Source organism: Populus nigra, chromosome 4 (assembly GCF_951802175.1).
Source record: "Populus nigra chromosome 4, ddPopNigr1.1, whole genome shotgun sequence".
Classification (NCBI taxonomy): Eukaryota; Viridiplantae; Streptophyta; class Magnoliopsida; order Malpighiales; family Salicaceae; genus Populus; species Populus nigra.
Window position 1 is genome coordinate 20,436,897 of NC_084855.1, and position 23,481 is coordinate 20,460,377.

General features: G+C 31.7%; 1 protein-coding gene across 3 annotated transcripts; it reads right to left on the reverse strand.

The window, feature by feature from the left end:
• Positions 1 to 9,233: 9,233 nt before the first annotated feature.
• Positions 9,234 to 13,226, reverse strand: LOC133690545 (uncharacterized). 3 transcript variants are annotated; one of them, XM_062110772.1, is made up of 6 exons: positions 12,821 to 13,223; positions 11,276 to 11,533; positions 11,167 to 11,215; positions 10,503 to 10,788; positions 10,014 to 10,092; positions 9,234 to 9,603 (listed from the first exon to the last, which is right to left on the reverse strand). In XM_062110772.1, exons 1-6 carry the CDS (start codon positions 13,166 to 13,168, stop codon positions 9,421 to 9,423), a joined length of 1,203 nt encoding a protein of 400 aa, XP_061966756.1. In that variant the 5' UTR covers positions 13,169 to 13,223; the 3' UTR covers positions 9,234 to 9,420. The 3 variants fall into 3 exon arrangements, with proteins under 3 accessions (XP_061966756.1, XP_061966755.1, XP_061966757.1); XM_062110771.1 differs by having other exon boundaries at positions 11,167 to 11,533; XM_062110773.1 differs by lacking the exon at positions 10,014 to 10,092 and having other exon boundaries at positions 9,415 to 9,603; positions 11,167 to 11,533; positions 12,821 to 13,226.
• Positions 13,227 to 23,481: the final 10,255 nt, after the last annotated feature.

The window sequence follows — 23,481 nt, forward strand, 5'->3', positions numbered from 1 at the left end:
GTGTTCTAAGTTTACAAACATGTTTCCTTGGTGCTTTATTTTTATGTGTGTGATTAAATTCCAAACCGGTCCCTTTTCCCTGCTTCTGATGTTGGGAATTAGTTATTAGTATCTAGTTTTCTCTGTTGTTATATTCCTTTATGTTGCTTTTATGTTATGCTAGTTTGGTCGTACAAAATTAAGGAAGCTCCAACCAAGTTTCAAAGAAAATGGAGGCTCAGTTACTACTAGAAATGCCTCTAGCATAAGGTTCATTATATCTCTTTCCCCTTCAAATCATTTAATTGTCTTTTATTTCTTATTTAGTTCGTTCAGAATATGAAATGCTTCATTTTTTTTTCAAAAGAGCAATAGACGATCTTGCTCTTTATTATACCTCTTCCAACTTGTATTTATCCTCTAGTAACAAGACGCTAAGAATTTCATTTCATGGATGTCTATTAAATGGTTTTTATGGTGCAGTATAAGTCTTATGAAGACATAAGCATTAGGTCTTGTGGGCGGAGAGAAGGCACTTAAGCTTGTTGTGCTCATATATTTTGAGATATAAATCATCATTTTTTATCACTCTGTATACAAGTTATGGCTCTTGCAAATTGGAAATTGTTTGCGCTTGATCCAGTGAGTGCTTTCAACTTCAGTAAATATGTATGTGTTCATGCAATGTTAATAACATATTCCCTTCTCTCTCTTTCCTTGCATGCACGTGTGTGCGCACTGTGCACAAACAAGTTTCAATGGAATAATGAAAGTGTTTACTTGGTAAAATTGTCACGATATTGTAGGTATTGAAGCTGAAACATGGTAAATATGGTGTTGGTATTTGCAATGGCGAAGGTAGTGGATCAGCACTGGTTGTAGAGCTTCTGTGGACTGCTAGAAATAATATAAATTATATCTTAAGATTTTACCTAATAGTTTAAGCTATTGGGTTAAATTGGTTCTTTAATATAATATCAAAGCTTTGATAACCAAAAGGTCACGAGTTTGAATCTCATCATCCTTATTTATTTGATAAAAATTGAGTACCAAATTGTGTGGGTCTATGCAAGTTTTAAGTCTAAAGAGCTTTCACTTAAAGAAATATATTAAAAAATAATATAAATCATATAAGTACAAAATCTCAAGAAAACAGCATCACTGCACAATGTATCACTCATTAGGGAAGCAGAGTAAAATGCAAATAGTGACAACTATATTGTGTTGTTACTGTGGAGGAGTCAGAAAGAAGTAAAGAATAGAGTGACCAGCACAAGAAATATCCAAAATCTCAAGCAAACAGCATCACTGCACAATGTATCACTCATTAGGGAAGCAGAGTAAAATGCAAATAGTGACAACTATATTGTGTTGTTACCATAAAGGAGTCAAAAAGAAGTAAAGGATAGAGTGACCAACACAAGAAATATCTTTGGCTTTCTCAAATGATCCGTATAACTTTCTACAAATGTGAGAAAAATAAGTAATCAACATAGATGCACAATTGCAGGAAAGAGTCACACACAGCTGGATCATTTGAATTTGTAACAGAACGGATGGAGTGAGGATTTGATGCAGCAGTTGCTCCTGGATTTTCTCTAACACCCCCCCTCAAATTAATGGGGTATGGACATACCATTAATTTGCCTTTGAGATACTGAAAACATTGTGCAATTTGGCCTTTGGTAAAGACATCTGCTATTTGGTCGATGGTTGAGACATGCTAGATTTTAATTTCATTGTTGCATACTTTCTCCCGAATGAAGTGATAGTCAACTTTAACGTGCTTTGTTCTTGCATGGAACACTAGATTTGAGGCGAGTGCAATGGCCTCAATGTTATCACATCATATAGTTGGTATGTAGAACATACCGATAACTAATTCTTTGAATAGCATTCTGAATTAGTATAGTTCAGTTATAGCGAGTGCCATTGAATGGTACTCAACTTTAATACTTGAATGAGAGACCACGGTTTGTTTCTTAGAGCTCCAAGAAACCAGGTTGTTGCCTAAAAAAAACTTCATAGCCGCTAGAAGATCTCTATTGTTTGGATTGTCTGCCCAATCCGATTCACATTCAGTATGTAATTGTAAAGGAGATGGTGTATAAAACAGTCCAAATTGACAGTGCCCTTTAAGCAGCAAAGAACTCGTTTCATAGCTTGCCAGTGCGGGATTCTTGGTTGGTACATATACTGACATAACTGGTTGATAGCATAAGAGATATCGGAACGTGTTTTGTGCAATATTGGAGTGCTCCAATGATTTGTCAATATGAAGAAGGATTATAAATGAGTGCTCCTTCTATACTGGATAATTTAGAACTGGCCACTGTAGGTGATGCAAGTGGCTTGGCACTAGCCATATAAGTTCGGTTTAAGATATCATAAATATATCTAGTTTGATGTAAATACAATCCTTGTAGTTGTCTATCAGCCTCCACACCTAAAAAATAAGATAGAGATGTTAGAGAATAATATAAATCATATCCTAGGACCTCACCTAACAGCTTAAGCTTTTGGGTTGAGATTGTTATTTGACATGGTATCAGAGCCTTGATGACCAAGCGGTCACGAGTTCGAGTCTCACCATCCCCATTTATTTGATAAAAATTAAGCACAAGGTAAAGTGGGCCACCAAGATCCTTGACCTGAAAAATACTCTGCACATGTTGAATGAGTTTGGTAATTTTTGATTCTGCAAATCCTATCACCAAAATATCATCGACATATATTAAGACAAATATTCTGACAGTATCAGTATGTAAAGTAAACAGTGAGTAATCATTGACAGATTCCTGAAAACCAAATTTAACAAGTTGCTATAATAATCTGTGAAACCAAGCTCTTGAAGCTTGTTTAAGACCATAAAAAGATTTGTGTAATTTGCAGACATAGTTTCATTTGGTCTCATTAATAAAACCTCTTGGTTGTTCCATAAACACCTCTTCATCTAGAAATCCATGTAGGAATGCGTTCAACACATTTAGTTGTCGAATGGGCCAATGAAAATGAACCGCAATGGCCAAAATTAATCAAATAGTAATTGGCTTAACCACAGGTGAAAAGGTTTCATTATACTCCACACCACTCTTTTGATCATACCCTTTGGCCACAAGTCTAGCCTTAAAACGATCAATACTATCATCTGGTTTTCTCTTAATTTTGTATACTTATTTGTTCCGGACAACATGTTTATCAAATGGGCGAGGATAAAGAGACCAAGTCCTATTTTCCATCAAGGCATCGAATTCTTTTCCCATCGCGGCACACCATTGTGGATCAAAAACTGCTTGAGTGTAGGATGTTGATTCAAGAATATCCAAGATTGCAGAAAAGGCTTGCAGAGGATGTCAGGTATTGTAGAATAACGTGTAATCAGGGAATGATTTTGGTCGAGAGTGACCTATTTTGGAGTCGATTTTAATAGGAGTAAAGGTGGGGTGTACAACTGGATTGGGGGATGTATTATCGAAATCTGGTAGGAGAAGGATAATTATTTGGTGCAAGAGATGGAGAGTGTTGGACAATGTCAGATGCCGCAAGAATTGGTATGGGAATAGAAGGTGGAGAAGAATCAGTGTGAGATGGCACAACTACAAAAATGTTAGATAATAAGTTACTAGATAAAACTGAACTAGTAATTATCAGAGGTGTACCTGTAACAGGATTTGTGCTTCGTGATGTGGTGGGCACAGTTATTGCCTTCACTAGGAAAGAATTATCATCAAAGATAACATGTCGTGAGATGTATACCCATTCAGTGGCCAAATCTAGACACCTATATCCTTTTTTACAGTTGGAATAGCCTAAGAAAAGACACTTTTTACTTCAGAATGCCAGTTTATTATGAGTATACGGGCAAAGAAGTGGATAGCAAGTGCATCCAAAAACACGTAAGTTCATATAAGTTGAGTCAGTTTTATAAAGTAAAAAATGAGGAGTCTTATTACTTAAGACCTTGGTAGGTAATCTATTTATTAAGAATACTGAAGTAAGGAACGTATCAATGCAATATTGGGAAGACAAACTTGATTAAGCTAGAAGTGTGAGTTCTATTTCTTAGATGTGTCGATGTTTCCTTTCAGAAATGTCATTTTATTGAGAAGTGTGTGGGCAAGTCAGCCTCTGGAATATCCCTTGTGCAGTCGAAAAAAAATTTAAATTGGTTATAAGTAAACTCTTTATCGTTATCTATTTATATTTCTTTTATTGATGTTGAAAAAACCTTTTCGGCAATGGTTTTAAATTTAACAAAAGTTTCAAACACATCAGCTTTTTTGTGTAACGGATAGAGCCAGGAATATCTCGAATAATCATCAATAAACAAAACATAATAGGAACAACCATCAATTGATTGTACAGGAGAAACCCATATATTAGGATGAATTAAAGCAAGAGAAACAAAAGACTGACGACTAGACTCTGGGAAAGGTAGTTGTTTAGCTTTGCCAAGTTGACAAGCTAAGCAAAACTCTAGTTTATTGGAAGTACCTTTGACATAAAGCTTATTTAAATGAAAAAAATTATCTAAGATGACTTTTGAGGGATGGCCTCGTCTGGAGTGCCAAATGTCTACATTAGCGCGAACCCTTATGGTTGCTGAAAGACATGTGAGGTTCTTATGAGAAGTCTTGCACCCAACTAGGGGATATAGGCCATTTTCAACCACACCATGAAGTAAAATTCTGCCTATCAGGTTCTTCTTCACAATAAAATCAGTAGCAGTTAAGATAAAGTAACAATTACTATCTAAACAAAATTGATTGATAAAGATAAGATTGGTAGTTGCTTGTGGGCAATGAAAGATTTTATTTAAATGAAAAGTGGACTAGCTAGAATTAAAAATTATAGAACCAATTTTTAGAACTTGTAGACTTAAACCATTTCCAACAGTGACAGATTCTGATACACGAATGGGGGCTGCTGATGAGTGAGATTAGATGAGTCTGATGTGATATGGACATTAGCACCGTTGTCCATGTACCAAATTTAATGATCAAATGTAGCATTAGTCTCAGCTACCATGGCTGCAAGATCTTGAGGAGGAAAACTACCCTGATATGAATAATCAAAATGGTGAAAACAATCAATAGTAGTATGTCCAGTTTTACCACAAATTTGACAAACCATGTGGTTGTTGGGTAGTTGTTGAGGAGTGGATCTGGTTTGTATGGATCTGGTTTGTTGTGGCTGATAATTAGAAGAAGATGTATTATGCAGTTTGGTAGGAGGAAGTGGACGTCCTTTCTTTTTCACATAAGTAGGTGCCTTAGATTTGTTTGCAACAAATGCAAAATGAGAATTATCCACGCTATGAACAGAGTGATTGACATTCAGAAGATTTTCATAGCCTAGCAATTCAGCTTGAAAATTTTCAAATATGAAGTCAGTTTCACGGGATGCAATATTAAAAGAGGTGATAAATGGTATATAAGAGGATAACAGGCCACCAAGAAGAAAGGAGATAAAGTCTTGATCATCAACAGGCTTACCAGTTGCTGCCAATTGATCTGCAAGATTTTTGGCATTTTAAAGATATTTGGTACACGATTTCGTACCTTGAGTCAACGTTTGAAGTTGACGTTTAAAATGGGAAATTCGAGAGCGTGATTGAGAAGAGAAAAGAGTCTGCAGGGTAGTCCAAACTTGCTTAGATGTTCCCAATCCATAAATAGTGGAAACAAGTTTTTTTTCCGAAAAAGATGCAAGGATCCAACCAAGTAGGCAAACATTTTTCTTCTGCCAAACAACATAGGTAGGATTTAAAGAGCCAGAGGCAATATGTTTTAAAGGACAAGCTTCAGTACCATCAATGAAGCCAACTAAGTTGTGTCCTCGAAGAAGATTAAAGAATTGCATTTTCCATGCTAGATAATTATGGGAGTTATCTAGTTTAACAAAAATAGTGGTGGTAGATGGTGGTAGATGGTGGTAGGACAGTTTTAGAAATGAAAGTGTTGCTGGTGTTGGCCATTTGGATAATATGAAAGTTGGAGAAAAGATCATTTGAAAAGCGTGAGCTTAAAGTGCTTTGATACCAAGAAAGAAGTAAAGAACAAAGTGACTAACACAAGAAATATCTTTGGCTTTCTCAAATGAATCGTATAACTTTCTATTACATTTATAGCTTTACAATGTTAACTATCATACGTATAATAAGGAAACAAATGTGAGAAAAATAAGTAATCAACATAATCAGATGCACAATTGCAGGAGAGTCATGCATCGTTGAATCATTTGAATTTGTAGCAGAGCGGATGGAGTGAGGATTTGACGTAGCAGTTGCTCCTGGATTTTCTCTAACATAGTCTATCATATGAGATAAAAGTTCGATGTTAAATTTTGTCTGCCTTGAATTTTCATTTTCATTTGTTCTCTGGTAACCTACAGTAGTTGTATTTAGCTTTCAAAATAACAAATGTTGTCAATGTTTTGTACCTCTCTTCATTTTTTGTATTTTCCCAATAAAATTAGTGATGTATTTAATATTTAACTTTGAAATAGTATTATCTCCCTCTCTTTCAGACACATTTGGTGACTAGACTTTTCTCAACCATAGACGATGTGTTTTCATGTAGGGTATATTGGGTGTTTGATATTGTTTCTGCTTCTGTTTTTAGGTGTTTTTTTTCTTGAAAAAACATTAAATTGATGTTTTTTTATTTTTTTTTATGTATTGATTTCAAATATACAAAAAAATATGAAAAATTAAAATTATTTTGATATATTTTTAAGAAAGAAACTATTTTAAAAAACACCATGTATCATAATTTAAAATACCCTTAAATTTATCGTGCTAAGAAGACTCGAACCTATATTTTTACTTTTAGCATGAAGTGAAAATTTAGGAGTAGAGAAAATTTAAAGGTGAAATATTAAAGATATAAAAAATGTTAGAAAGAAAAAGTTTCAAGAAAGAAATTTTAAGAATAATTGATAAAGAGTTGAAAAATCATGAACAATGAACTGTCTCAGTGCAATAAAAGTAATTATAAATTGAATATAATAAAAAATAACATATATTTGTGATTTTAAATTAAAAAGAAAAACAGAGGAAAGGGTAAAAAATAAAATAATTTCATCCTTAAAAATTCCTTTACTCCAAGGTTTACATTTAATTTAATTTTTTAAATTAAATCTTAACTCCTTTTTTTTATTTTTTAGATTAATTTTGTAAGTGGGCTAGTTTAGTCGTCTAGGGTAGATTTTTTATTTTCTATGAGTTTTTAAACTCTTTGTAAGCCTAAAATTTAATAGTCATTGAATAATATCATTCTGAATTTCCAGCATGTGTGTGAGAGTGACTCTTTCATTCTTTAATTCTTGAAAGAAGTAAACTACCTTATTAAAGATTAACTGGTTTTGTGATGTTATTCGATTTAATTCTAATAGTGTTGCTGTCTTGGAACAAATTTTTATTGTGTCACGCTCCTATCATACCTCTTTCGACTTTCCATGATTAAATTTCAATCTTGATTGTGGGTTGTATGAGTACGTGATCACGAGGTCTGCATCATTGCCCTTCCAATAAAAAATGAGAGGTATGTTTTTTTAGGGGTAGTTTGGTTTTTTTAGATGACCTATTAATCATTAAAAAATTTCACCAAGGGTGTATGTGACTTTTTTACTATTTTAGAAATAGTAAAACAACTTAATTACCCTTGAAGTTAAAATTTTTAAATTATTGGTAGAGAATATTTTAATCTTTTCACTTAAAAACAGTAAAAAGATAATTATGCCATTAGAATCAGGAAAAAAATAAAGCACAAGTCCAGTGGCTTTTTTGTCTTTTCACACAGGTTTTTTTTTTGTTAATTTTTCAACCATTAAAGGTAATTTGGTCTTTTAAAGTTAATTAATTAATATTTAAATAAAAAAAGTTGTTGACGAGTGGGAGGCACGCCCACACTTTGAACAGCATGTGCGATGTCTCCCAATGATAGAAACTGTCCTTCTGCCATGTCGTTAGAAATGTTGTCACGTCCTCTTCCTCCTAATACTACTTATGTCGGTGATGGTTGACCGGTTTGTCGCAAGTGGGCTCTTTTGTTTTCTTCTCTCTCTCCTCCCTTGAAAATTACAAATTGGTCTTCTTTGGTTTTTTTTTAATTTTTTTCAGTTTCATCACTCAATTCTTTTTTTATTTTTATTAAGAATTTTGCTCAGTTGTTTTCTTGGGTTTGCCTTTTATGCGTCGGTCGATCCCAGTGTCATGAACATGGTCATGAGTTTTAAAGGTTCACACGAGTTTACTTTAGTCTTTTTAGGTCTTTTTTCAAATTTAATTTTTTTTTCAATTTAATTCTTCAACATTTAATTTATTGAACAATTATCTTCTTCTTCTTTTTCACTTTCAAGATTAAATATCTTAATCTTAATTATGTTATCTCTTGATCAAATATTGATTTATTTAATCAGATGTGTGTATAACCATTTCAATATATGATTAAAAAAATCTTATCCAAAAACAAGATAGAAAAACCTATATATTTATTTTTTTACTGAAAAAAATATTTGACCCACGGTGAAATGCAAATAACATAGCTAGTATTGCCTATAATATAAAATGCATGGTTATTTTACTGTAGACACATATATTATTACCCCTCTTATATTTTACTGTGAATTGTAATAGTAAAATTTTTTAAAAAAATTTAATTTCATCCTCAAACTTTTCATGCGCACAATTAAATCTTTTAAAGCCCAAATTGAAGCCCAGATACATATTTTTTTGGGCCAAGGGTTGAATTAAAAAACAAGAGACTAGTGAAAAAGATAAATAATATAGGTAGTAGCTTTAAAATTTGTTTCAAAATTTCATTTCTATCTCCCATCTTTTTTAGCTATTGGGTAACCAATCTCTATAATTATAAAAAATATATATATTTTTAGGTGCCAAACTTTATTTTTTCATTATTTTAGTTTTTTTAAAAATAAAAAAAATCATCAAATTTTGATTTAAAGAGATAATTATTATTAGAAAAGATTTAGCCTACCAAAACAATCTAAACAATCTATTTTTATGTCTAAATGTTCCTGCGATGAAAAAGATTAAAATTAGATGTTTTATTATATTAAAAACACCTAAACAAATATATATGAGCTTAAAAAGTTTCTTAATTTCATGTTAATTTCGAGTGATTAAACAGTTTTTTTTTGTTTTTTAAAGTTATTGATTGGTTCAACAAGATTCCTCTGGTATTTTTTTGATGTTCTGGGTAAAAATAAAATGATTTAAATAGATTTTTGGGTGAAAAAAAAAATCTTGTTTTTCCAGTAACGAAACGACACACCGTCTGCTGATACAAAACTAAAGCCCTCTTTGAAACACCTAAACAAGGGAGGTTAATTTCCTTTTTCCCATCACGTGTCATTTAGTTTCGGTAAGCTTCTCCTTTACAATGTTGACAGACCTATATACAGTATGCATTCAAGTACCTATGCTACTTGGGATGGCTGCAAGATCTTTCTCTCCTCCATCGCTAGCCTCTTGTGTAATCGCCGTTGATGCTCAGTGAACTCCATGAATAGATCTCTCAGCTGCTTTGCAGTCGTGTATTCCTCAGATCCAGGACAAACAACTTTTAAAGCATGGCCAGTACTTTTATGCTGCCAATTCTCCTGCAAATAAAAGAAAAGTGAAATTCAACGATTAAATAACTTATACCAGCACAAAAGCTTGAACTATTTGGTGGTGAGGCTCCCACATCACACTGGGGAGCACCAGTTATTATGATGGTGCCGGATTTAAGTTCTTATCAAACATGAATGGAAAACTGAAGTTTGATTCTTATTCTAGCTAATGACTATCATAAGCAGCCTGCCAATATAAAAGATGAAACCTGCTAAAATACTCTTTTATTCATTTTCTTGCATACATTCAAGGAGGAAAATGCTGCCCATATGACCATGCAACCTCTAGAACTCAAGGCGGTAGAAAAATCTTCACATACCAAAGTATCTGCGACATCCTCTACATGTACCTAAACCATTTAGCCTAATACGGAAAAAGAAACTTGTGCAAAGCTTGCCTGATATTTATGCATCAAGTTTTGAATTGACACTGCAAATGAATCATACCCAGACAGATTCCCAGTTACCACCCACGGCCTGCAGATATGAATTAGGTTATCAACACTAATTGAATAAATGTCTGACAAATAAAGCAAAGATACTGAAACCAAAAGGTCAAAAACTTCAATGAGCTTCTCCATCAAATCTCATATATAGACACGCAATAAAGTAAAAAAATCTGGTCAGGTTTTCAATTCAAGTAACATCAGATATCATAATGGAAAGTCGACAACATAATAATACATGTTGAAACATTTGGTATGCTCGAGATCTGAACAATTAAAAGCCCTTGTTCATAGCTTGTTAAGATGCAAGGTATAATGTTTCAAAGAACTATTGATGAGGAAAAAAAAAAAGACAGAAAAATTAATAACAGCAAACATTTAGTTAAACTCCACTATACAGCAAATTATAAAGTCAATCAGATTACTGATCAAAATACATACCTTCCTCTCTTTGACATGATAATATGGTCTTGACAATCTAGAAATTTGGACAATTTCTCAAGATTCTTTCTGCAATTCAACACAATGGCCCCCTGTGTGTACATCTCTGATGACATGCTTGGGAAGACACATGCTTGAACTGAGAGTGAAGTGCGTGAGTGTATGAATTCCACAATTGTTGAAGGAGATAGATCTTTATCTAAATTGTCAATCAAAAACACAGAGCTACAGCCTCCGAGGTCATTGTCATCCCTAGACCAATCACTGTGATCATTACTCTTTGCCTCTAGTGTAAAAAAGAGAAAAAAAAAATAGTGAGATGCAGGGGATAACAGAAAAAGAACTAGTGAGTTACATCAAATACAAAGGAAATATTGCATGTGTAGAGTAAAAGTTGATCATGACAAAATGACAAAAATTAAGATTGTTAGTAGTTGATCAGATTCAATCTATGAATGAATTGATAGAAAACGTAATGAACATATTAGAGGTGCTATAAAGACAAATGAAATACAAAGAGCAATTGCATAGTTAAAATTACTATCAGAAGCTGAAGTGGTAAGAGAATTAAAAGAAAAACTCAAGCAGAGTCCAAGTAGTTAAAAGTTAGCACATTGTTCAATTCTAAATGAGTTTCTATAGCAGAAGAGATTAAGAGACAAACCATCATGTGGACGTTTCTTACAAGGAGACTGCTTGGCACACTTAGTATTCTGCAAAAAAGAAATGCTTAGACATGGTAATCTTGAAATATCACAAATACAATAACTTGCCTGGTTAAGCCATTTAGTAAAGCTTGTGGCTGACTTCTTGTTCTCAAGTACACGAGGTTCATTTTGAAGTCTTTCCTTCACCATCTTCAAGAAAAGCTGTAAATTAGGATCAAGGCAAGCACAGGACTGTACAAGGCAGAGGCTTTCAATTGTTTTGTTAACAAAACATCCAGCGACTGGACCATGCTGCATGATCACGATAAATGTGCACGAACACATTTCTCCTCCCTGTTCAAATGAATGCTCCTTATGAACCACCTACCAAAAAGAGCACCTGTCAACCACTAATAGCTAAAATAATTTTTTGGAGCTACTAGAGCATCTTCCATCGGTATGCCTATATTTTTCCCATTTTTTTCTACAAATTATTAGAAAGCTATTCAGATAGTGAATGACAAAACCAAAATTCTGAAGCTAATTTTTTTTTTAGTATTTCTTAATTCATCCAAAAAGGAACCAAGAGGAAACTACCCCAATAAAATACAATAGAATTGCTACAACTATAGGAGTAGAACGTAAGCAAACTAAAAGAACTTATAACAAGAAACACTAATCACGTAAAATTCCACTTGGTACAATAATCTTCTAGACTACAATTACTTTTAGCCTCCTGCAGAATTGTAGAGTTTGCCATTCTGAGATGAACAACCTGGATAATTGCTCTAATGAGGTCTTGACAGTAGCAGTTCCAGTTTGATGCATGCGTCTACTCCTCTCTCTCCTGATTATATAGTCTATTGTTCTATCCACTATCTCACATAATGATTAGATGTCTGTAGTCCATTTTCAAACTCATAGCCAGTTCCCTAGACCCGGAGACTAAATGCAATCATATCATAACACAGGCTTCAGATAGTAGTATGATCATTTCCATGGTGGTGGAAGCAGAACATAGGCATTAGTACAGCCACACCATATACAGTTCCTTTGTCTTCTTCCCCCCTCCCAAGAAGAGAGCAATTCTAATTCGTTTCCATAGAAGCAGATTCATTTGGATAAACTCATTCATCTACAAATTAAAGAGCCTAATTAGATAACCAATGATGATGTGAAAATGGTTCATGACACTGATCAATTTAATTTTTCTCATCAAACTCAAGCGCACTATTGTTGGCGTGCAAAGGTAATTTAGAATAATGAAATTAAGTTATTTGAACACTTTATATCCTATTCAATCCATTCCTAATGAAATCAAAATGAACAGAAATTTGATGCTTCAAATGTTAATCGTAAGCATAAAAAACAAAACAAATGAGCATCTGGGCAAGGACAAAAGAAGAGATGCATATTTATACAAGTAAAGATGAACGTGGGAAAAAGAGCAAGACTTTTTTTTAAGAATATCAAAAGATTCTCTTCTCTCTCTCATAGTATAAAAAATAAAATACCAAATCCTGACCAGAAAAACAATCTTCAAATCTAATTAAACATGGTATTAACTCAGCAACCACACACACACAAACACAAATCATATCAACTAATAAATCCAATTTTTTTTCAAATTATAATAAAAAAAGGCACTTCGAAAATTAAGAGTAGACTCACATCATCGACTACGGCGTCGTAAAAGCGGTTGTCAGAGCCATCGAAGGAATGCGAGGCGCAAACAACGACACCTCCGACCACTTTGTGGCACTCGTTGTCCTGCAATTGAGCAGAAATAGGGCGGAACCGGTCCTCCAACCTCTCTACTTCCTCCAAAGTTTTGAAATTCTTCACCTCGAAAATGGAGTCGTCGTCGTCACTGAAATTTTGGTACTTGAGAGTGAGTTTCTCGCCGTCAAGAACCGTGCAAACGCTGTACCAGGCGTCGTCTGATAAGCTACGAAACTCGACATCGTAGTCGGGTGGAGGAGGCACCGTTCTGGCAGCGTTTGGATTCGCCACCGACATTTTTTTTTTGGTTTCGGTTTTGGCGTTTGGGACAGTGTGGAGAGAATTTTTCAATACAAATATTTTGCTCGATATATAATATAAGAAGGAGAGGGAAAATTAAAAAAATAATAATAATTTTAAAATAATTAAAAACATTCTTAATCATTTTTAATAAGTTTGGACATGAGAGAAGAAGGGTGAGGAATTATTAAAAGAAAAGAAAAATGTTTTTACTAGTGATTTTCTGACACGTGGCACTTTATTTATTCTAATTAGATTAATTAACAATGATATTAATAAGGAAAAATCACTTTCATCCTTCTGAGGTTTGCATTATATTACATTTTCTTCCCATAGGTTTAAAAATTATACCTTAAATACAAAGTAAACGAAAGTCAATAAAAATACCCTTCAAGTCAATAGAAAGTTACTAATAATAATTATGAAGTCAAAATATTTCTAAATAAAAATAAAAATAAATATTCATTCCATAAATTATCAAAAAAAAAAACAAAAGAAATATATATACACTAATTGAATCGAATTAACTGGATTTTAAACCCCCACCTGTGATATCATCCATTCCCAGCCAAAGAGTGTACTCGGGGTAGGGGTGACGACATGTTCTTTGATGAAGGAGTCCACAATTATGCTGGTTGTAAGACATCATTACCAAATCTAACTCTAGCTATGGCTGGCCTCCTTTCAATGAAGGTTTCCCTGCAATCATAATTCGATGTGTAAGTTTTCCTTTTTCTTTGGCCTTTTATATGTTGTTGAAAAATGCCTTATTTTTGGGCTATTTTTGTATATATAGTTAGGTTTCTAGATATCATACACGCAGTGAAAATATTAAAATAAAATTATTTAGAGTCTTTAAAATCTTGTTAGACATATCTAGAGTTGTTCAAGGATTTATTACCTGAAGATTTAATTTTCTTCGGTTTTGAATAATTTTTTAGAAATCCTATAAATTGGTAAAATATCAATTTACCCATTGAATAATATTCATATATTAATTTAGAAAAATTTTAGAAATTAACTCAATCAAGTCCTTAATTGATTTTTCTAGGTGGAGAAATGTAATTCATGTATTAATTATATTCTATTCTTTAATTTCTAAAATATATTTGCATCAAGTCATATTTAATTAAATCATCCCAGTTTAATTTCTGACTATTGGTTCTTGATGTATATAACACTTTAGATTCCTAATATGTTGGCCCAAATATAAATTCTAATTCTAATTAAATAGAATTAAATAAATTAAACAATTTAATTTATTACCAATTCAACAATTGATTAATTTATATTTAAAGATCATGTGCATCGTCTAGTAACGTGTCATGATTCTCCAAATATTATAAAAGTAATTAGTGTTTTAACTTAACATTTCAGTTATCGGTTTCTCAGTGTGATTAATATTCTTTCATCAATAATGTTTTGATTTAACATTAAAGCATGTTGTATGTCTACCATGTTAAATCATGTTTGTTCTCTACATCATAGTTATTGATCGTTTGAATAAGATTTGAAACTCTTTTCAAATCTCATTCCTTCTTGACCAAGGATTTCTCAATCAATATTATTTGAGAATAGATGAGACATTTTCCTTAATTCATCTATAGTGATGAATCCTCTCTTGATTACTCAAGTACCTTTATATAGTTCATGTTTGCCTCCCTCGTTACCTCGATTAAGATAACATATAACAAGATCAAAGCATAACATTATTTATATAAGATAAACTAGTGATCTCAAGTCTAAGGGTCACTTACACAACCATCACGTGAGCCATTCCATATACATAAGTGATATCTCTATATGGAATTCTTATACAGGTCAATTCAGTATTCATATATTATGACAAGCACTTACATATTAGTTCTAGGTATCTTTTATACCTCAGTTTATAAAACAGTTGCTTCTTTTCATATAAAAAATGACATAATATATATCAGTCTCTACAACTCTAATAAATACCCAGTATTTAAGAGAGCATCAAGAAAGAACATTTTACGAATAATGCTTTAAAGTAATAGGAATCTCATAATTATAACAACTTTATAATTTTCTTTGCAAAGTATTTTTTTCCCATGAACTTTATCTTTACTCTAGATTCATAAATCAAATATTAGATTCATTAATCTAATATTATATGAATATAAATGATAAATTAAGCATTTATTAATAATAAATATGTAATTACATGAATATAATAATGCCACATGTAGCCAACCAATTAGCTATGGGACATATTAAACTAGTAATCTCCTATTTACACTAAAGCTAACCGCTCATATATCTAATATTATATAATTTATATTGTTTTATGTAGCATTAATGCTTCTGCATGGATAGTGACTTAGTAAGAGGATCTTCTAGATTCTCTTTGGTGGGTACTCACTCTATTTTTACATTTTTCATTTCATTGATTTATTAAATCTAATGGAATTTTTTGAGTACTTGTTTGGATAATTGATGAGACCTTGGCTCCTTCACTTATGCAATGACTCCATTGTTTTCACAGTATAGGGCAACTAGATTAACAATGCTACGAACTAACTTAATTCATTGATGAACTTCTTGATCCAAACAATCTCTTTGTTTCCTCAAACATAGATGTATATACTCTTATTCAATTGTAGAATCAGTTTTGCTCTCTTGTTTGGAACTCTTTCAACTCAGAGCACTACTATTTAGAATAAATATATATTGATTGGTATTCACTATTTTCCTAACATTTCATTGAAAGATTCTTAATTCAAACAATTTTGAACTTCTAGTTTAAATAGGATAACATTTCCATCATATCTCTCTCAATCTGTATCTTAGAAAACATGTCTTTGGAAGGAGTTATTCCATGCAAAATAGATAAGAATCCAATCTTAGATTCTTTTATGCTAAGCTATTTTAGCATCCAGTCTATATGCATGAATTGAGACAATATAAGAAACCTTTTAGATCTATCTCTATAGATCTTCATATCCAATATATATGTTGTTTCTTCTAATTTATTTATGGATAGATTCTTGGACAACCAAAACTTTACTGATTAAATTAAAGATATGTTGTTTCTTAACAATCATATAGTATTTATATATAATATTAGAAAAACAACACTACTCACACTAACATTTTGTAAATATAAGGTTTATCCATATTTTTTATGAAATCGAATATGTTGATTATAACATCAAAATTAGATCTATTGAGTTTTATCCCTTCATGTGGATCAACCAAGTTTCAAACTTGGTTAGTACATGGAGTTCATAACTTCAAGTCATTTCTTGGAATAAATATCATATATTATTTTCAAATAATTTTTTGGCTCAAAAATTATGAGCAACATATCATTCAGAGCTTCCATGAGAGGTCTTTATCTTATTGATGCATGACATGTCTTACTAAATTTATAAAGATTTTATTTTTTTAAGGTTCAGACTAAACATCCAATGTTTTAGCCTTGGAAATATATTTTATATTGATGTAGTGTTCTAAAAGGTATAGAGAATCTCATTTTTTTTAGATATTCCTTGAAATATTTAGTCAAATATTAACCACCTCGATCCAATTGAAGTTTCTTAATATCTAATCCAATATGTATTTCAATTTTATTGTAGTTTATATTGAACCTGAGCATTTTAAATTCAGGTATATATAAATCATTCGTATAATTACCAGATTCATAAAAATATCATTATTATAAAAGAACAATATTCATCCTCAATAATAAATTTAAATCCATTTAATACTAAATAAAATGGAAACAATGTCTTAAAATATAGGAACAAAATAAAAATTGTAAAGTTCTAGTATCAGCCCATTAAGCAAAACAAAATAACTAATTCCTACAACTAATGCATAACTAGTTCCTAGAGCTAATGCAACAACCCTCACTTCATTACTGAGTCATAGGTCCACTTTACCTTCAACTATTCTTCTAATTTTCTTTAGTTCTTGCATGCAATTGTAAATGTGAAAACCACATTCGATATTCAATACCCAAAAACTACGATACAAAATAGTAAGATAATTTCAATTATAAACATACATGAAGTATAAGCTTCATTAAGCTTTTTTGCCTTCATGGTTGAAAGGTATTCCTTGCAATTCCTCATTCAATGTCCTTTATTGCCACAATGATGACACGTGCCCTTATCTTTCTTGATGCACTCGGTAGGTTTGTTTGCTTTAGAGACAATACCATTATTCTTCTTATCCTTTTTCTTAGACATTCTAGAAGACTGAACTAGAAGAATTTGGTCTTTTTCCTTCTTAAAAGCCTCTTCAGTAGTTAGAAACATATTAAGCAATTCTAGTAATGTACTATCTAACTTGTTCATATGATTGTTCATATTGAATTGTGAAAAGCTTTAGGGTAATGACTATAAGACCAATTCAACACTTAACTCATGGTCCATGACAAAACTCAATTGGCCTAGAACAATTCTCACATTTCAGTGTCAATCTCAGAAATTTGTTAGTATCAAAGTATGCTTCATATGGATATATTACTACTCATTTTTCTTTACCAACTTATTTATATAAAAGATAAATAGTATTAGTTTCATACTTACATATTTAAATTCTAAATTTTGATAAGGTCTTTAATTTTAATTTGATCTTCCATTATTTTCTTGCAAATTAATAGCCCTCCCTATTAATTCGGGAAATCTCACTTAGATTTTTCTAATGGGTTAGGATTCTATTTAATTTATCCGATCTGGAGTGACTTAACAACTCAAAATAAATCAAAATAAAACTACAATTGCATTGGTCTTTAATATTTATAATCACCCATCATGAATAAAACATTTTAATATGCATAATTAAAAATATATTCCATGCTATTCTAATTTTTGGCTTTATGTCCAATTTAAAATAATATTTCTAACACTTAGAAATATTCAATAAAATCTAATTTGATAATTTCCCAAACAAATTTGTTTTTCAACTTAAAAAATTCTCATTAAATTAGAAAAACTATTTTTCTAATATTTAATTAAACTATTTAATTAAATAAATTATAATCCCATTAGGATATTATAAAAATAAAAAAATGAATTAAACAATTTAATTCATTTTTAATCCTATTAGGAAAATTAATTCTACAATTAATTTACTTTAGGGTATAAAATCTAAATTTTATTTATAGAGGGTAAATTCATAATTTACCTTAAGATCCTAAATTGTCATTAGGCATAAATTTTTAGGGTCATATTCACAATATACAAACTTAAAAGCCTAATACTTAAAATTAAAACTGGACAGGGGTAAATAGATAATTTCCCAAAAGCCTAAGGACCAAAAATTGGTTTTCTTCTTCATCCTGCAGTTGTTGTAAATTTGTAGTGGTTGTTGCCCAAGGCTAGGAGCAACCTTTTGTTGCTGGCACAGCCAGAGCGTGTTGCGGCCTTGTTAGGTGCGTAACTGTAGCAAACGTGTTAGGGATGGCACTGCCACTGACAGCGTTTCACCCCCCTTTTTTTTAGTTGCTGGAATTTGGGCATAAAATCCAGAATTCAGCCAGATCTTATCTGGTCGGAACAATAATCAATCAGAGTTTATGCTTTTTTATTTGATTTAAAAAAGTCATTGAGAGAAAAATCTGACCATTTTTGAAAAAAAATGTTTATTTTTTACACATAAAATTAATTTCTAATTAATTCCAATAACAATTGAATATGCAATTAACAACAACAAAGGCTCCACTACTATTGTTAGATTCTTGAATATCATACATGTAGTAGAAATAATAAAACAAATTATTCAGGAGTCCTTAGGATCTTGTTAGACAGATCTAGAGTTTTTTAGGGATTTGAATAATTCTTTGAAGGTTAGGTTGTTGCCAACCATAAGTCGTCCAATTGTATGGCTTTCAACGGTAATTCACACGAACCACCAGTGAGAAATCTCTTAAATCCCTATTTATGAGAGAATGATTGCTATGCTTATATTGTTATTTCTTTATTCTAAAACTTACGTAGTTTTTTTGTCTAACAGACAACTATTAGTGATAAAAGGCATAACTTATTATTTATAAGGAAATATAAAAAATCCTATAAATTGGCAAAATATAAATTTGTCTCTTGAATAATATCCATATATTAATATAGGATAATTTTAGAAATTAACTCAATCAAGTCCTTAATTGATTTTTTCTAAGTCTAGAAATATAATCTATGTATTAATTATACTCTAGTTCTTAATTTCTAAAATATATTTTAATTAAATCACACTTAATTAAATCATCACAGTTTAATTTCTGACTATTGGTTCTTAATGTGTGTGAGCCATTAGGTTTCTAATATGGTGGCCCAAATATAAATTCTAATTCTAATTAAATAAATTAATTTATTATTAATTCAACAATTGATTATATTTAAAGATCACGTGCATTGTCTAGTAACGTGTCATGACACCTTAAATATTATAAATATTATTAATGGTTTGACTTAGCATGTTAGTGACCGATTTCTCAGTGTAATTAATATTCTTTCAGCAATAATGTTTCAATTTAACATTAAAGCATGAAGTATGTCTACCATGTTAAATCATGTTTAGTCTCTACATAATAGTCATTGATCTTTTGAATAAGATTTGAAATTTTTTTCAAATCTCATTCTACCTTTACTAAGAATTTCTCAGTCAATTCTGTTTGAGAACAAAATTAATTTTTTTCTTAATTCACCTAGGGTGATGAATCCTCTCTTAATCACTCAAGTATCTTTATATAGTTCATGTTATACCTAATGTCTGCCCCTTCCTTATCTCAATTAAGATAGCATGTAATTGGATCAAAGCATAACATTCTATATATAAGATAAACTAGTGATCTCAAATCTAAGTATCACTTACACAACCATCACGTGAGTCTTTCCATAGACATAAGTGATCTCTTTATATAGAATTCTCATGCGGGTTAGTTTAACGTATATGTCTTATGACAAACACCTATATATTAGTTTTAGGTATCTCTTATACCACAACTTATGAGAACAACCGCTTTCTTTCATAAAGAAAAGAACATAATATGTATCAATCTGTATGACTCTAATAAATATACAATATTTAAGAGAGCATCAATCAGGAATATATTAGGAACAATGTTTTAATGTAATATGAATCTCTTAATTATAACAACTTTATAATTTCCTTTGCAAAGCATTTTTATCCTATGGATTTTATTTTTACTCTAAATTCATAGATCAAATCTTAGATTTATTAATCTAATATTATATTAATATTAAATATAAATTAAGCCTTTAGTAATAATAAATATATATTTATATGAATATAATAATGTCACGTGTAACCAACCGATTGGCTATATAATATATTAAACTAACACCAATACCATATAATGTACAAGTATCTTGTGTGGCTCAATTACTGTTAGATAATGCCTATTCATGGTGGGCCATGATGAGAGGGAGAAGATTGGGAGAGCTACTGACTTAGGGTGACTTTAAGTTTGAATTTGAAACAAGGTATTACTTCTAACAACATCATTAAGATAAAGAACAAGAGTTCTTAGCACCGAGGCAAGGTAACATGTCAATATTGAACTATGAGAGGCTTTTAGTGGTTCTAAGACCTCTCTATGTTTGCTATTACTATAGTATCGACTAAGCAACATCGAATTGATAGACTGGGAGATGGACTTTGACATGAACTTAGAAATGGACTAATTGCTTTACATCTCAAAACTATAAGGGAGTTAGTTGAGGCGACTCAATCTTTGAAAGTGGTGTTGTAAAGGGAAAATTAGGGAAATTATGATGTGAAACAAATAATATTTGGGAAAAGAAAAGACATGATGTTTTCCACTAGGCATCCACCTTTACCTAAAAAAAAGAGGAATTATTTTTTGGGCAGTTCAATAGAAAATGGGGAAGCTTTGCTATTAGTAGGTTTTTAGTAAAATCAGTACAATTTAGTGGTTAAGGTTTTTCTAGGGGGCATATTCGTCCAATGACTAATTCAGCTGGAGGTTTTATAAGACAATAAGTGTCATCTTTTCCCTTATGTGACAAGTGTAACCAAAAACATCCTGAAGATTGTTCAGTAATAGTGGGCAAGTGTTTTATTTACAAGCATGAAGGCATAAGTGGAAGAATTGCAAACATCTAAGGACAAATTATTTCTATCATGGAGAGTAAGGCATTTTAAAAAAAATGCCCTTTGAGGATGATGGGTCATGGATCTCGATTTCCAGCATAGAGTAATCAACAGTCGGTGACTATGGATAAGGCCTAGGGAACCTACTCAGTTAGGGGGCAGTACTACATGGGAAAGGCCCAGAGTATAACAAGAAATGACTTAAAGGATGGTTTACCATCTAACACATGAGGATGTTAGAACTGTAACTGAGGTGGTGACAAGTATGATAGAATTGAATTTGCATTTAGTTTATGCTTTGTTTGATCTGGGAACTACTTATTTTTTTGTAGCATCTAGAAATATGAATAAACTAAACTTTGATAGAGGTATATTGGAAAGAGAAATAGTAGTTAGTATACATTTAGGTGAGTCAGTAGACATTGAAGATGTATGTAAAGGGTGTGTAGTGTCAATTGAGGGGAAAAGAATGAGGTTAAACTTAATTCCATTAGAGATATTTGATTTTGACATTACACTAGGAATAGACTGGTTGAGTGTACATAGGGCATAGATGGATTGTTTTATGAAAACGTTAACATTTGTAGGAGATGATGGCAAAAAGGTGACATTTTAAAGAGGAAAGGGGAGTGATACCAAATTGTGTGATATCATTAATAGCCGCTAGTAAATGTTTAAAAAAAGGGTGTCAAGCTTATCTAGTTTTCGTAATAAAATCAGGGAAAGAGAGTCCTAAGTTGAATAGTATTCCTATAGTAATGGAATTTTTAGATGTATTTCTAAAAGAACTGTCAGGATTACCTCTAGAAAAAAAAAATAGAGGTGACTATTGATACGTTACCCGGGATGACACTTATAACTCAGTCATCATATAGAATGGCTTTATCTAAGTTGCTTGAGTTAAAGGTGTAGTTGCAAAAACTTGTGGGTAAGGGTTTTATTTACCTAAGTAATTCACCTTAAAGAGCCCTGGTATTGTTTGTGAAAAGGAAGAATGAAACCCTTAATCAATATATTGATTACCGATAGTTAAATAGGGTAACTATGAAGAATAATTATGCATTACCTTGGATAGATGATTTGTTTGATCAACTGAAGGGAGTTATAGTATTTTCTAAAATAGATATGAGGTCGAGGTATTATCAACTAAGGATTAAGGAACATGATATTTAAAAGATAGCATTTAGGACTCGATATGGTCATTACGAGTTCCTGGTAATGCCTTTTGAGCTGACAAATGCTCTTGCAATGTTTATAGATTTAATGAACAAGGTATTTAGATCATTTTTAAAGTTGTAGAGGTACTTATAGATGATATCTTGATTTATTCAAGTCGTTATAAGGAACATGAAAAACATCTGAAGAGTGTACTATGAGTGTTAAGGGAAAATCAGTTACATGTCAGATTTGATAAGTGTGAATTTTGGCTAAGAAAGATGATTTTTTTAGGGCATGTCATGTCAACAGAAGAAATATTGGTGGATCTAAGAAAAGTTAAAGCTGTTTTGAAATGGGAAAGGTCAGTGACTATGATGAAAATCCAAAGTTTTTGGGCTTAGCTGGGTACTATTAGAGATTCATAGAAGGATTCTTTACTACTATTGCTTCCTCTTTCACCCGTTTGACTCATAAAGAAGTGAAATTTGAGTGAGCTAAACAATATGAAAAGAGTTTTAAGGAGTTAAGGAAAAAGGCTCACAACTGTCCTTTATATTGGCTATTCTTTCGGGAACCGAGGGGTTTGTGGTGTATAATGATGCACCAATATGATGTGTGTTGATTCAATATGGGAAGGTTATAACATATGTATCGAGACAATTGGGAACTCATGAGGTGAATTACCTGGTGCAAAACTTGAAATTGTGGTAGTGGTGTTTACCTTACGAGTCTAGAAACATTACTTGTATGACATTGTGGTATAAATGTTTACTTACCATAAAAGTCTAAAGTACCTAATATCATAGAAGGAACTAAATATGTGATTAAGATATTAGGTAGAGTTGATTAAAAATTATAATTATATCATTGAGTATCATCCTGAGAAGGCTAATGCAGTAGTTGATGCATTAAGTCAGAAGATTAGAATGAAAGGTAATAAAAAGATCGGATCAGGAGAAAAACAGTTAGAGAAATTAAAAGGAATGTGTGCACAATTGACTTTGGGGTTTGAAGGAATATTGTTAGCATAAGTTAATATACGGTTGATA